The sequence below is a fragment of the Strigops habroptila genome, chromosome 23, assembly GCF_004027225.2.
Source record: "Strigops habroptila isolate Jane chromosome 23, bStrHab1.2.pri, whole genome shotgun sequence".
Taxonomy (NCBI): Eukaryota; Metazoa; Chordata; class Aves; order Psittaciformes; family Psittacidae; genus Strigops; species Strigops habroptila.
The window spans coordinates 2,300,214-2,313,978 of NC_044299.2; the positions used below are offsets into that span (position 1 = coordinate 2,300,214).

The following is a 13,765-nucleotide window of genomic DNA, read 5'->3' on the forward strand; positions in this document are numbered from 1 at the left end:
CACTTTCTCTTTAGGTTAGAAGTAAGCGTGCCCCTGATGAGTGCAACATATACCTGTAGTGCTTTAGTCCCTCAACACGGTTGTAGCAGAGACTGAACGAGCACAATCTGCTGGGGTGATCTCACCACCTTCAGTTTTTATTGTTTTCTTAAGATTTGGTTTGGGTCTCGTGGTACTCTTCCGGAGATCAGAGAAGTGAACTAAGCCTTCCTTCCCTCAGGGTCTTTAGCTATCTCACAGCCTATGGCTGGGGACGTTATTCTTCCCAAAGAGGGGGAGTTTAATGGGTCTAGTTTAGTGGTTTAATGGGTATTTTTCATTTCTAATTATGGTGATGGCAGTGAGGGCATTTTATTAGCCCCTGCAGCTGGTGCATGTACAGAACAGCGTGAGCTGAAGTACCTGCTTTCTTAGGAAAACCTGGATTTATATCCCTATGTGACTCATCACATAAAACCTTGAACAATTGCAGGGGTTTGGGCATGATCAAGGTGGCATGAAAATGCTGAGATGCCATAATGTAGAAATGAAGATAGAAGGAAGTTTTCTCTAGTGTCTGCTAGGAGTGGATATTTCCCCATTCTGTGGAAGATATTGATGCTAAAACACTTTGCTCACACAAATGGGAATGGAATGTCCATCTGCTCTATTCCTGTTGAATATAAGAGGTGTCCATGGGGTTGCAGTAGAAGGAAAGGTCTCAACTCTTGTACGACTTCTGTTTACCCTCAGTTCCACTCTATGTCAACCACGCTTTTCCCCAAGGCCTTACAAAGTAATTGGAATTAAAAGGCGTATGCGACACATTTGGTTCCATCTGCCTTTTATTAGACAAACACTGGGAAATTAGGATTTCGGAGGATCTAAGAACAAATAGGAGCATGATGTGTTTTATAAATAAGGCTAATTTCACTTCCAAATCTTTTCAGGTAACAGGATAAGGATTGCACACAAAATGAGAGGAAACCTCGCACGCACTAGCTAACAGTGCTCATCTCTGGCTCTAGTAGCATCTCTTGGTTGAAGAGGTGGTGGAGACGTACTTTGTGCTGGAACTGCTTCCACCGACCCGGCATGACCCAGCCGCTCCTTGTCCGCTTCCAGAGCTGAAGCCCATTCCTCCAGCACAGATCCCACCTCCAACACCACCACTGCTGCCTCCGAAGCTGAGACAGTTTCCACTTCCATAGCCTGTTCCTACAGTGGTTCTGGTCACAGCTGCAAGAGGAAAACACCCTCTTTAGAGGCATCCACAAGCAGTGTGCTCTGAGTGACAGGGACATGAATGTAAAAGTTACCAAACTGTCTTCAGAAGTTACTTACAGATATTCACTGTGCCAGCGCCTTCTCCAGAGAGCCTGTTAGGGAGCAAAATGAGCCAGTGAGAATTCAAGGGGAACCCATGAACAGGAGCTGGTTGAAAAAGGCAGGATTTTCTTGGAATATTTTTGGTGGAAGATGCAAAGTTAGCATCTTCCCAAACAGCAATGGCTTGCCTTTAAACAGGTTTCAAGTCTTGTGAATGTGGGAGTCTAAACCTGGTAAGGGTCTGCAACTCCACTGCACCCCTGGAAACTGAGATATCAAATTGCCCCCACCTGCACTCTTCTCCCTCCAGCAGCTTCCTGTAGGTTGCAATCTCGATGTCCAGGGCCAGCTTGACGTTCATGAGCTCCTGGTACTCGCGGAGCTGCCGGGCCAGGTCTGTCTTGGCCTTCTGCAGAGCTGTCTCCAGCTCCTCCAGCTTCGCCCTGGCATCCTTGAGGGCCAGCTCCCCGCGCTGCTCAGCATCCGCAATGGCCGTCTGTAAACTGGCGCACTGTGGAGGAGAAATGGTGGAAATGGTGGTTGTGTTCCTTACGTAGAGCATAGATCTTACCCTGAGGTCCTGATGCTTGATCTACATGCAGAAGCCTTTGGGTAAACATCTATAGGTGTGATCTTAACAATCACTGAATTGATCCATGTTCTGAATGAGGTCACAGCCTGAATTTAAGCTAACTCCACACCTCTTAGCATCGCCTTTACTAATACTGCATTAAGTTACTCTTAGTGATGTTACTGCACTGAGATACTAATTTCTGATCCAGCAGAACTCACTGAGATGCATTTATTTTTATTTTTATTCCCTGGAGTTGGCTGGGCAACCAAGAGGTTAAGCCACAGCAGCAGTTAAGTCTTAGCCATTCACACTGCCTTTTACCTGCTTCTTCACACTGTCGATTTCAGACCTCAGCCGCTGGACGTGGCGGTTGAGCTCGGAGATCTCCTGCTTGGTGTTACGGAGGTCATCCCCATGCCTGCCTGCTGTAGCCTGCAGCTCTTCATACTGTCAGAGAGAGAACAACCAGTCAAGGTAAGATACGTTAGTTTTAGAGCCAACCACGATGTGGGTGTTTGCACTCAGAAGCATGTAAAACACACATGATTGTGTTCTCAATCCCGAATTGGTACTTCTAAACTTTATAGGATTATTAAATCTGAAGGTATCCTGTGTTATAAAAATCAAGAAGGGATCCACCTCCCTCCCTGTGGGGATTTGGGAGGGGGAGTGTGGTTTTCCCATTGCTGAAGCCTTCCTAGGCACTCACCCTGGACTGGTACCAGGACTCAGCCTCTGCCCGGCTCCGGTTGGCAATGTCCTCGTACTGCGCTTTAACCTCTGCAATGATGCTGTCCATGTCCAGGCTGCGGTTGTTGTCCATGGTCAGGATGACAGAGGTGTCAGAGATCTGTGACTGCACCTGGGACAGCTCCTGCAAAAGCAGTGGGTATTTTGGTGAGTTACAGGCGTGAGACACGAATGTTGCTCAGAGGGAGGAAACCCCCAAAGTCAGACGGTAGATCTGGGTGGACAAAGGGATTTTTGCAAGGCAGTTTCAGGAAGGGCTAAGGCAGCAGGAGAAATGGAAAAATCATTGAATTGTTTAGTGCAACAGAGTGGAAAATAATCAGTCCTGAGCTTCTGAAGGGGGAAAGGAAGGCCAGGGCATTGGAAACTGGGAGAAGGATGTAAATGCTGCTGCTTACGGCTTCATAGAGGGCTCTGAGGAAATCTATCTCCTCCATAAGGGACTCCAGCCTGGCTTGCAGTTCTGTCTTGTTCATGTAGGCAGCATCCACTTCCTAGAAGAGGAAACACATCACAGGAATGATGTGGGTTTTGGAGAAGCAGAGGAAAAGCTGGAACACGTGTATCTGTACTGGTGCAGGGCTGGGAGGCACAACGTGCCTGCACCCACCTTCTTCAGGATCACAAATTCGTTCTCCACAGCTGTGTGCTTGTTGACCTCCTCTTCATACCTGCAGAATGGAAAGGGAGGGTTGGCCTGGACTTGTACAGTTTTGTTCCTTGGTCTCTTAGCCCTAAAATTTTCTGCCTGTGACTCAGCTAGGGGAAGTGAGGCTGAATATGCCTGATACTAAACTTAACCTGAGCCTTACTCAGAACATCATACCAGAACAAAGGCCTTCTTCCCTTGTTTGATTGCACAGATGCAACAGTGAGCTGGTGTTTGTCACAGCCCACCCTGCTCCCCAGGCAGACCATGAATGGACTTACTTGTTCTTGAAGTCCTCAGCAAGGCTTTGCACCTTGTTCAGTTCCACTCCCAAGTTCTCCTTGTCGGTCAGCAACCTGTTCAGCTGGCTCCTGAGGTTGTTGATGTAGGTCTCAAAGAGGGGCTCAATGTTGTTTCTGACTGTTTTGTTCCCCTGTTCTTGCAGAAGGGCCCATTTGGTCTCCAGGACCTTGTTTTGTTGCTCAAGGAATCGGACCTGGATAGAGAAAGGAGATGTTTCACAAACAGTGACTTTAAGATGGTTCTCCTTAGAGAGGAAAGGTACAATCCTGCCTGCTGAAAGGTGGGAGCTCTCAAGCCTTGGGGAACAGCTGACAATTTAGACAAGCAAGGAAGCATTGCACATCTGATATTAACATTCCTGCTCTCTGCTTCCTTACATCCTGTATCACCATTTCCCCAGTGTTGGCTGGTCTCATCTCCGCATTAATGCAAGGGATGAGTGGTCTCAAAGCTGGGACCTTTTATTCCCAGGCTGCTGATGTTAGAAGTGTCAGTAGAGGAACAGCAGAATTGCTGATAAAGAGAGAGCATTTGAAGGGAAACAAGATTGCCCTTGTTTGTGCTTCCCCACTGAAGAATCAACAGAGCACAACCAAGAAATCTTATGTCTCACCTTGTCGATGAAGGAGGCAAATTTGTTGTTGAGGGTTTGAATCTGATCCTTCTCATCCCTACGGATACTCTGGATGTTTGGGTCAATCTCCAAGTTGAGAGGTTTCAGAAGGCTCTGGTTGACTGAGACTTCATGGATGCCCCCAGCTGGGACAGCAGGGAATCCAGGGCCACCCATGCCACCACCAAACCCAAAGGCACCACCAACTGCACCACCAAAACCACAGGTGATCCCAGTGCCAGCACCAAAACCTACAGGTCCATAGAAGCCATCACCTCTTCCAGCTACAGAGATCCTCTTGCATCCACCAAGACTGTAGAGGCTTCTGCTTCCAAAACCTCCAGCGAATCTTCCATAGCCAGTGGCGGTACTGCAGCTTCCACCTTGGGGTGCAGGACGCAAGCAGAAGCTGGAGCTGCTGGCATTCGGGATGAAGGCAGAAGCAGCACTGAAGCCGGTTTTGATCTGGTTCCTTGCAGCACACTGGCGAGACATGGCAGCTGACGCGAGCAGGGTGAGAGTGGTAGAAAGAATTAAGCAGCAAGGAAGTGGATGAAGGCAGGAAGGTGAAGTTGTGCTCCCCCAGGCTGGGACTGGCCCTTTTATACCCTTTACTAGCTGGGGATGGGTCTGGCGTGGTGCTCATCTCACTGATTAACTGGGCTCGGCACACCCATCCTCAAAGCAGCCAGTGAGTTCACCATGAGCACAAGCACCGATGAAGCACTCACAAAGTGCAGGAGTTGCATTTTTTCATGACAGTCATGATGGGGCTGTCGAAATATCTGAGAAAACACCAAATAGTTCCTGCTCAACCCCTGTTCACAGCCCTCCCTTTCCCACTCCCTCCTTTCACCTCTGCCGTAGATGGTTCCCCATGTTGGGCAAGCGCTCGCTCATCTCTGTTTCATGGGTGAATCAATCCCTCTGTTGCATAAAGACGTGGTATTTCACGGTGCAGTGGTCCGAGGGCTGAGAAATCTGTTATTGTGGGTCCATGGTTTCCTGCTGCTGTGGTTTTGAATAAACCCCAGTGGGGCATCACTACCTCAGGCCTTGACTTGTTGGAAATGCTGGACTCTTGTTCGTCATGCCCAAACAAGAATCATTTAAACCAGAACTGATATGGATGGGAGAAAGTGGTGATGGAGAGAAAGATGATGGGGCCTTAGTGGAAGTCTTGGACCATCAACTACCAAAAATCAGCTGGCGAGTGGGGAGGACATGGAAGGTGATTCTATGAATGGTATTTTCAGACCTTCCTGTGAATAGTGCCTACATTTCATCCTGATTCAGACTGACAACAAATGATGAAATATCAGAACATGACCTGGGAGGGAGTTACCGCTGCCTGTGACGACACAAAACCTGAGTCGGCGATTTCTCAGGGCTTCACCTTCACAGATCTTTTGGCTGTTTCCTGACTCATGGGATGACCTTGTCTCTACATGGTGTGAAGCTTGTTCCCAGGCTGCCCTCCCCACATCTGTTGTCTTCTCCCTCTGTTATCTCTTACTCACAAGGAAATTCACTGCTTGGGATCAGGGCTTATGGCATTGTTCACAGCCAACTCCCTTTACTCTTATTCCACGTAGCATCCAGGAAAAGTCAAATAGTGCATTTCTCTGGAGAAAGACACATGGAGACATTCAAGGCCATGAATGAGATTCTGGATGTAGTTCTCAGAGACCTGATCTAGTTGAAGATGTTCCTGCTAATTGCAGGGGGGTTGGACTAGATGAGCTTTGAAAGTCCCTTCCAACTCAGCCTATTCTATGATTCTATGGTGTTTTGACTCGCCCTGTGCATGCTGTATGGTAGCATTGTTTTCATGGTTACACCCCAGCCAACAACTAAGCACCTCACAGCCCCTCGATGGGATGGGGAAGAGAATCTGAAGTGTAAAAGTGAGAAAACTCAGGAGTTGAGATAAGGACAGTTTAATAGGTAAAGCAAAAGCTGCACACACAAGGAAAGCAAAGCAAGGAATTAATCCATTACTTCCCATGGTCAGCTGGGTGTTCAGCCATCCGCAGGCTCCATCACTCATAATGGGAAGACAAACGCCATCCCTCTGAACATCTTCGCTTTTCCTTCCTCTTCCCCAGCTTTACATGCTGATCGTGACACCATATGGTCTGGTACAGCCCTTGGGTCAGTTGGGATGAGCTGTCCTGGCTGTGTCCTCTCCCAGATTCTTGTGCATCTCCAGCTGATTTGCTGGTGGGTTGTGGTGAGAGGCAGTAAAGGCCTTGATTCAGTGTAAGCCCTGCTCACCAATAACTAAACAGCCCTGTGTTTTCAGCACAAATCTAAAATGTTGCCCCATACCAGCTACTGTGAAAAAAATTAATGCCATCCAGCCAAAACCAGCACAACTCCACATACAGGCACTTATCTGAGAGAAGGCAAGGTGCTGGAAATCCACTCCCAGTGTCTTGTCTGGATGCCCAGGGATGGACACACTTCTCTTGGACCCTGCAGCCCGCTGGGTTTGCCAAGGTCTCTCTTGTGGCTGCCCATGCCCATGCTGGATATCTACTCACCAGAGGAGGTAGCAGCCGCCTGCGGAGTTGCTGGAAAGTCACAGCTTTCCCCAGCCATTAGAAAGACCCTTGCAGGCACTGGGTATGGAGCAGGCATTTGCAGATGCACCTTATCCCACCCCCCTGCTTTATTTTCTTCTCTATTCTTCTAATATTTCCATTACACACCCTGGAATGAAGCTAAAATAACTGTTCTGGGAGTGTTTCAGCTACTGTGTGTTACAACAAGCAGCAGTTTTTAAGAGGGGAGTTCCTGTGACTAAGCTACTGCCTGTCCTAAAGAGCTCCGTAAAAATATTATGGGTAGCAATTAGCAATCAGTTCCCTCCATGTATTGCAAATTCAAGCCCCTGAGTGCAAACGCCATTCATTTCATCAGGACTAAGAGTTTAATCTGGGCTGTGCTAGAATTAACAAGGGCTGTCCTCTCCTACTGAAATACAAGCCTCAGGTTATTGCTACATCTGTTTAACTTGTCCAGTAGGATGGATGCAGAAGGTATGTACGTGGTGACAGGAGCCCTGCTCTGGAGCAAGGACAGTTGTACATTGGTTGTGTATCCAGACATGGGAACATTTGCCAGTGTGTCTTTTTGTATCTTGCTAAAGAAGAGATGCCCTGGGAGAACAAATATTCTGTCCCCAGCCTCTCCCATGCTCGATGAAGGCCTTTGTAATCTCTGTGTTACAACCCAAGTGCTGATGCAATGGGTGGCATCTGTCTGACATGCCTGTTGGCTACATGCGTTACATCCTCTTTGGTTAGAGAGTGTGTTTGGGCAGCAATGAGGAAGACCATTATTTAACGTTGCCCAGGCTGCTTTTCAGAGTGAGGATATTGCTCCTTCCCAGGAAGCTGCTGTCGGTATTCAGCAGGGAGAGGTGGTGGAGCAGGAGTGAGAGCCACAGCAGACTCATAGCCAAGCCTGCAAGTTTTTGGGAAGGAGATTGCCTGAGGTATACAGAGAGGAACATCAGAGCATCCCAGAACATTATGGGAAACTGATGGTCTCGAAGGAAACCCCAAATACTCTCGATCATTCAGGCACTGCTAATTCCCCTCTACTTGTCCCCCTCTTCAAGTATTTTCCTATTACTTGAACTTCATGAATTACATGGGGTGAGACCTGGGACTGTTCTTCTAATCATATCTACTTGTCCAACTGCTCTTCCAGCAGTGAGATCTGTTGCTGTAGCTTTCAGGCAGATGATGCTCTGCTTTTGCTTCTCAATTAATTTCTCCCGATTAGTGAGAACCACATCTAAAATTGCTATACCTCCTCTGGTTTTTCTCCACCTTCTCAAAGCAAGATCTTGTCTCCAGTGTATTCTAGGAATGTGAAGAAACATTGGATCTCGAAGACTTTCACTTCCCAACAGTTATCCTGTTCTTGGATAATTTTTACAACTATTGGATGAGCAACATGTAACTCAATGTAGCGTGTGAATGCACATGGACCAGATCCTCCACTTGCTTATAGTCAAAGGAGAGGGAACACCAGCATCAAGACCCAAGATGAGCACCTAAACCAGCGTGGCCAGTGCTCTGAACAGAAAGGGTGTGCTTTCAACCCACAGATGTTTGCACTCAGCTCACAGTAAAAGGGGTTTTGAGATGCACTGATACACTAGAACAAGTCGGGTGGTTGCTCTGACTCCCCTAGTAATTAGTTCCCTATTGTTAGAAGTTTATGCAGGTACATCACAGACTTGGCACTGCCCTTAGTACCTCCTGGGAGCCAGGCTGTTGGATGTTGTATTGGCTGGGAGCTGCATGTAAATGAATCTTAGACCTTTTCCCCTGTGCCCAGCTCTTGCCTTGGCGTGCCCTGTGTTTAAGTTCCAGCGGGGAGAGCACTGAAATCACCAGCAAGCCTCCTTTTGGTGCTGTGCTGGTGTGTTTTGGCTGCTAGTGGAGAGATGTGAATGAGGAGCAAAAGTCTGAGCCTTTAACTAGGCAGGGCCCTAGGAAAAGTGCTTGTTATCTTCATTTGCATTTGTTGTTCCATGTCTTTAATTAAAAGACCCACAAAATAGAATAAATTACATATGCATTTTTATTAGACAAACACCAGAAAGTGAAAAGAGACAAACAGTCATGGGACACGTTTTATATACAAAATCCGGCCAAAAAGTGCTGAGCTTTAAAAAGCAAGCTGCCAATTTAAAACACTTGGACTCATGTTCAATAGCAGAGCCCTACACAACGCATGCGAGACAACACAGCTGAGAGAGAGTTCCTAAAGTGAGGCTCCTGTGCGACAAGACATAGGGTTTAGGTGGCCCTCATTCTGTTGACCTCAACTATGCTTTAGTAAAGGGCCAATGTTAAGGTGTTTTCTGGTGAATGAAGGCATCTGAAAGGAGGTTTTTAGCTTCTGTAACTTCTTCTGGTGGAGGAGGTTGAGACAAACTTCATGCTGGAGCTGCTGCCACCCCCGAGGGTGGTGGTGGTAACCCCGGGACCGCTTCCACAGCTGAAGCTGTTCCCCATGTTGCAGATTCCCCCTCCCATGCTGAGGTTGCTTCCTCCTCCGTACCCTGTCCCCACAGTGGTTCTGGTCACAGCTGCAAGAAGGAGAAGAAGCTCTCAGTTTCTTTGGGCACAGGCACATTAATGCTTAAATAAGGTAGTTGCTCATATTTTAGAGACTTACAGATATTCACTGGGACACCATCTCCAGCCAGCCTGTTAGGGAACATAAGACAACCAGGTAAGAGGATAAGAAGTCTGTTGACAGTGTGTGTGAGGGAAATAGGGTGTATTTCCTAGAGATCTTGGGGAGAAAAATAAAATCTTACTTTAATTTGGGGATGCTTCCTGCAATATTACTTCCATTAGTGAGGACAATCATCCCCCTCCCTGCTGCCCAATGCCCTGTTTAGCTTTCCAGACATGCTGAGCATTTCCAGTGCTCACATTGCTTTGCCTCTCCATCATGAGGACTAAAAGGGTTGTGTTTCCTACCCACCTGCACTCCTCTCCTTCCAGCAGCTTCCTGTAGGTTGCGATCTCGATGTCCAGGGCCAGCTTGACATTCATGAGCTCCTGGTACTCACGGAGCTGCCGGGCCAGGTCTGCCTTGGCCTGTTGCAGAGCATCCTCCAGCTCAGCCAGTTTGGCTTTGGCATCTTTGAGAGCCAGCTCCCCACGTTCCTCAGCATCTGCGATGGCTGCTTTCAGATTGGCACACTGCAGAAGAGAAACCCCCAGTCGAATTCCCCATACCAGACCTAGACTTGATCTTTGTCTACCCTGAAATCACAAGGTTTTATTCCAGCCCCAGCAGGTTAACCATGTTTTAGTGACAGTTCTCTTTCTGGAAGAAAAATCATCAAACTGAGCAGAACCTGCCCAGACTGCTCTGACGTTTTCTTTCCTCTCCCTTGCAAGTCATGGTGTAAATAGGTTAAAAGTGTGGGGTTTTCTGCCTTTTACCTGCTTCTTCACACTGTCGATTTCAGACCTCAGCCGCTGGACGTGGCGGTTGAGCTCGGAGATCTCCTGCTTGGTGTTACGGAGGTCGTCCCCGTGCCTGCCTGCTGTAGCCTGCAGCTCTTCGTACTGTCACAGAGAGAAGAACAATCACCCAAGGGAAAATCCGTCGTTCTTGGAGTCACCCAGGTGCCTGAGAGCATGGGTCCCTCCTCTAGCCGAGACTGGCAGCTATGCAAGATGCAATATCTGAGGGAGTTTTCTTGGAAGAGTTGGTCTTTATCTGTTCAAGACAAGACAGGAAGATAACAGCACGGAAACCCCCAGATTCTTCACCTTGGTTTGGTACCAGGACTCTGCTTCAGCCCGGCTCCGGTTGGCGATGTCCTCATACTGCGCTTTGACCTCCGAGATGATGCTGTCCAGGTCCAGGTTTCGGTTGTTGTCCATGGTGAGAACGACAGAGGTGTCGGAGATCTGCGTCTGCATCTGTGACAGCTCCTGCAACGTGCACAGGGGATTAGGTGAGCTCATTCCGTTGAGAGGTGCCTTTTCATCCTTTCAGATGAGCTTGCAGACCTGGCAGAGGCTACAGATTGTTATCTAACTAGCTAAGACGGTTGGTGTAATTCTAAAGAGGTAAAGGAGTTAGCATCTCCCGGGGAAAGAAATTACAGGTTTTCAGGGAGAAGCTCTTAACTGAGGGTTGAAATGGCTTGGGAGGGGGTTGTACTCACTGCTTCATAGAGGGCTCTCAGGAAATTAATTTCTTCAGTCAGCGCATCTACCTTGGCTTGTAGTTCCACCTTGTTCATATAGGCAGCATCTACATCCTGGAGGATGAGAGATTTAGGTAATGTGTTTTAAACTCCTATTAGCAAGTCAGGAACACACATATCCCTGCAATAACAGTCCAGGAAAAAGCTATTGAGATGTGAATGGATGGATTTGTGACTGAATAGGTGATCAGAGGTCTACCAATAGTCATCAGGTGGTGTTCCGTCGTTTTCTCTCACCTTCTTGAGCGTCACAAATTCATTCTCTGCCACTGTGCGCCTGTTGATTTCATCTTCATACCTGATGGAGGGAGGCAGAAGGAGCATTTGTTTAGGCAAGTAACAGACAGAGGTGATTTTAGTTTGCTGGAATGAACTTCCTTAAGAGCATTTTGCATACAATGGTCTTTTCTCCTAAAGAGCACCTGAATAAGAGACCATGAGCATGTTCCTAGGCTAAACTAGTTAAAACAAGTACATCAAATAAATTTGAAAGAATTTATTCTTTTCTCCTATTTCTGGCCATTAGTCAGACTCCTCCTGCCTCTCAGGCAAATTCAGCTGTCCTGGAACTCTCAGACCTACCATGTAATTTCTCTTCTTTTTCTCAGTGGGTAATTTAGTTAATGAGTCTTTGATCATATTCAAAATGATTCCCTAAATGTTTGTGTATTTGGATCTGTGACTCCATTACTGTTTATCTCGAGAAAATGTCACAAGCTTCACTGTTGGGAATTCCTGTGTCCTGGACTCTCCTGGATCCCCCAGTTGGCTTAAGGATGTTGAATGGAGAAAGGCTGCACCTACTCAGGTAAGTAGACCACTAGCTCAGTAAACTTACTTCTTCTTGAAATCCTCAACCAGGTACTGTGTGTTGACGAGCTCTCCCTCCAGCCTTCCCTTGTCGCTCAGCAAACTGTTCAGCTGCATCCTGAGGTTGTTGATGTATGTCTCAAAAAGTGGCTCCAAGTTGTTCCTAACTGTTTTCATCCCCTGCTCCTGGAGCAGGCTCCACTTGGTTTCCAGCACTTTATTTTGTTGCTCAAGGAATCGGACCTGCAAGCAGAAATATCCTGAAGATGCTTTGAAAGAGCAGAGATTATGGAGAGCTTTCCTTGCAAATGTGGGATCTCAGGACCAGCTGAGGTGGTGAAACACTCTTTACAGCTGGTTTTGATAGCCAAATTCTCCTCTGCTACAAGAAGGAATTTGCTATTTGACTGCAGGGACCCTGCTCAGTATTTCAAACAAGCTATGGAATGACTGCTGATTTTCTTGCACTGTGCTAGCTGAATCAAGGTAAGATGCACGCATTTTGTGTGAAGACTGCATGCAAAATGAGATAAGGATCAAGACAGGGTTTGCACTGTTACTAAAACCCCAATAATAAAGTGCCATTTCTCCTTCCCTTCACTATAGCTTCCCCACCCCACAAAAGCTCCACAATGATGCAGTGTTTTCCTTGAAACTAAAGAGGAGCTACTCAACCAGAGCAGAAATCAAGCAGTTGCTCTTGTGCATCTAGTACAGTTAACAAGGAAATGAAGTGGACAGTGTCAGATCAGATTTTTCTATTTTGAAACATGCTGTTCAAGCATGTTTCATAACAGTTCAAACAAGCTGGTACTGTTGCAGTGATACCTTTAGATGCCTTTCAGGTAATTCAATCAATGATCTTGCATCTCACTTTAGCCATCTAAAAACTGTTATCTAGGCTCCTATAGTGCTCAGTGGAGAGAGCCCAACTTCTCCAGAGGGATGGGATTGTCTTCTAGAGCTTTCTTTTTCCACTGCCTATGAGATGTCAAGCAGCAAATGAGGAGGACCTCTAATACTGGATGAGTAATTCATAGCAACCACTGTGTAGCAGGTACCGTTCCCTGGAGTTTCCAGGGATTGGGCATCTTCCAGTCTCATTCCTTACTTCTATTCCTTCTTGATCATAAAGCAGCTAAGAAAAGAGTCCCCATCAAAAAAATCAGGACAAAATATTTAGGGAAGCTCATGTCTCACCTTGTCAATGAAGGAGGCAAATTTATTGTTGAGGGTTTTGATTTGTTCCTTCTCTTCCTTTCGGATCCTTTGGATGTTGGGATCAATCTCCAAGTTGAGAGGTTTCAGAAGGCTCTGGTTGACGGAGACTTCGTGGATGCCCCCAGGGCCACCCATGCCACCACCAAATGCACCATATCCATAGCCAAGGTTAGCTGGCATGCCAAAGCCACCACCGTACACACTACCACCACCAAAACCTGCAGATCCATAGAAGCTACCACCCCTTCCAGCCACAGAGATCCTCTTGCATCCACCAACATTGTAGAGGCTTTTGCTTCCAAAGCCACCACCAACCCTAGAAAACCCGCTGCCAGCATTGCAGCTTCCGAGCCGGGTGACAGAGCACGAACTGAAGCTGGTGCGGGTAGTGTTTGGGATGACGGCTGAAGCAGCACTGAAGCCACTTCTTCCCCTCTGAATCCTCACGGTGGACTGACGAGACATTGCTGGCTTTTGGATTGGGATGGATGCTACAGCAAGAATAAAGGAGCAAAGGTGCTGGCCTGGAGCAAGAAGTAGGAGGGAAAGGAGAAAGATGAACCTGTGCTCTCCACGAGCTCGGGAGAGCCCTTTTATGCATGTATGAGACTGGGATGGGTTTGATGAGGTGGATCATCTTTCTGATTAATTAGGCTTGGCATGTCCAACAGCATTCTGGAGAATGAACTCACTCCTCGCACACGCCCTTCTGAAATAATATAGCCAGGTTCTGAGCAACAGTGGTATTGTTTGGGAATAACTGTCGCCTTCTGCCGC

General features: G+C 47.3%; 2 protein-coding genes across 3 annotated transcripts; both read right to left on the reverse strand.

Moving 5' to 3' along the window:
* Nucleotides 1-917: 917 nt before the first annotated feature.
* LOC115618616 (keratin, type II cytoskeletal 5-like) lies at nucleotides 918-4,753 on the reverse strand. The gene is made up of 9 exons (XM_030510323.1): nucleotides 4,198-4,753; nucleotides 3,563-3,777; nucleotides 3,243-3,303; nucleotides 3,031-3,126; nucleotides 2,592-2,756; nucleotides 2,204-2,329; nucleotides 1,599-1,819; nucleotides 1,324-1,358; nucleotides 918-1,218 (listed from the first exon to the last, which is right to left on the reverse strand). Exons 1-9 carry the CDS (start codon nucleotides 4,690-4,692, stop codon nucleotides 1,004-1,006), a joined length of 1,629 nt encoding a protein of 542 aa, XP_030366183.1. The 5' UTR covers nucleotides 4,693-4,753; the 3' UTR covers nucleotides 918-1,003.
* A 4,360-nt stretch (nucleotides 4,754-9,113) lies between these two features.
* Nucleotides 9,114-13,453, reverse strand: LOC115618692 (keratin, type II cytoskeletal 75-like). 2 transcript variants are annotated; one of them, XM_030510495.1, is made up of 9 exons: nucleotides 12,968-13,453; nucleotides 11,796-12,010; nucleotides 11,195-11,255; nucleotides 10,916-11,011; nucleotides 10,584-10,679; nucleotides 10,182-10,307; nucleotides 9,715-9,935; nucleotides 9,400-9,431; nucleotides 9,114-9,310 (listed from the first exon to the last, which is right to left on the reverse strand). In XM_030510495.1, the coding sequence occupies exons 1-9, from the start codon at nucleotides 13,451-13,453 to the stop codon at nucleotides 9,114-9,116; spliced, it is 1,530 nt and encodes a 509-aa protein (XP_030366355.1). The 2 variants fall into 2 exon arrangements, with proteins under 2 accessions (XP_030366355.1, XP_030366354.1); XM_030510494.1 differs by having other exon boundaries at nucleotides 10,515-10,679.
* Nucleotides 13,454-13,765: the final 312 nt, after the last annotated feature.

Bases quoted from the DNA above. Each gene is read 5' to 3' on its own strand.
- LOC115618692 (XM_030510494.1), bottom strand. From the start codon at position 13,453: ATGTCTCGTCAGTCCACCGTGAGGATTCAGAGGGGAAGAAGTGGCTTC. The intron at 11,256-11,795 runs GTAAGTTTACTG...TCCCTCCATCAG, and splicing joins GTTGAGGATTTCAAGAAGAA to GTATGAAGATGAAATCAACA. The intron at 11,012-11,194 runs GTGAGAGAAAAC...CTCATCCTCCAG, and splicing joins AATTTGTGACGCTCAAGAAG to GATGTAGATGCTGCCTATAT.
- LOC115618616 (XM_030510323.1), bottom strand. From the start codon at position 4,692: ATGTCTCGCCAGTGTGCTGCAAGGAACCAGATCAAAACCGGCTTCAGT. The intron at 2,757-3,030 runs GTAAGCAGCAGC...CTGCTTTTGCAG, and splicing joins TCAGAGCCCTCTATGAAGCC to GAGCTGTCCCAGGTGCAGTC. The intron at 2,330-2,591 runs GTGAGTGCCTAG...TCTCTCTGACAG, and splicing joins AGTCCTGGTACCAGTCCAGG to TATGAAGAGCTGCAGGCTAC.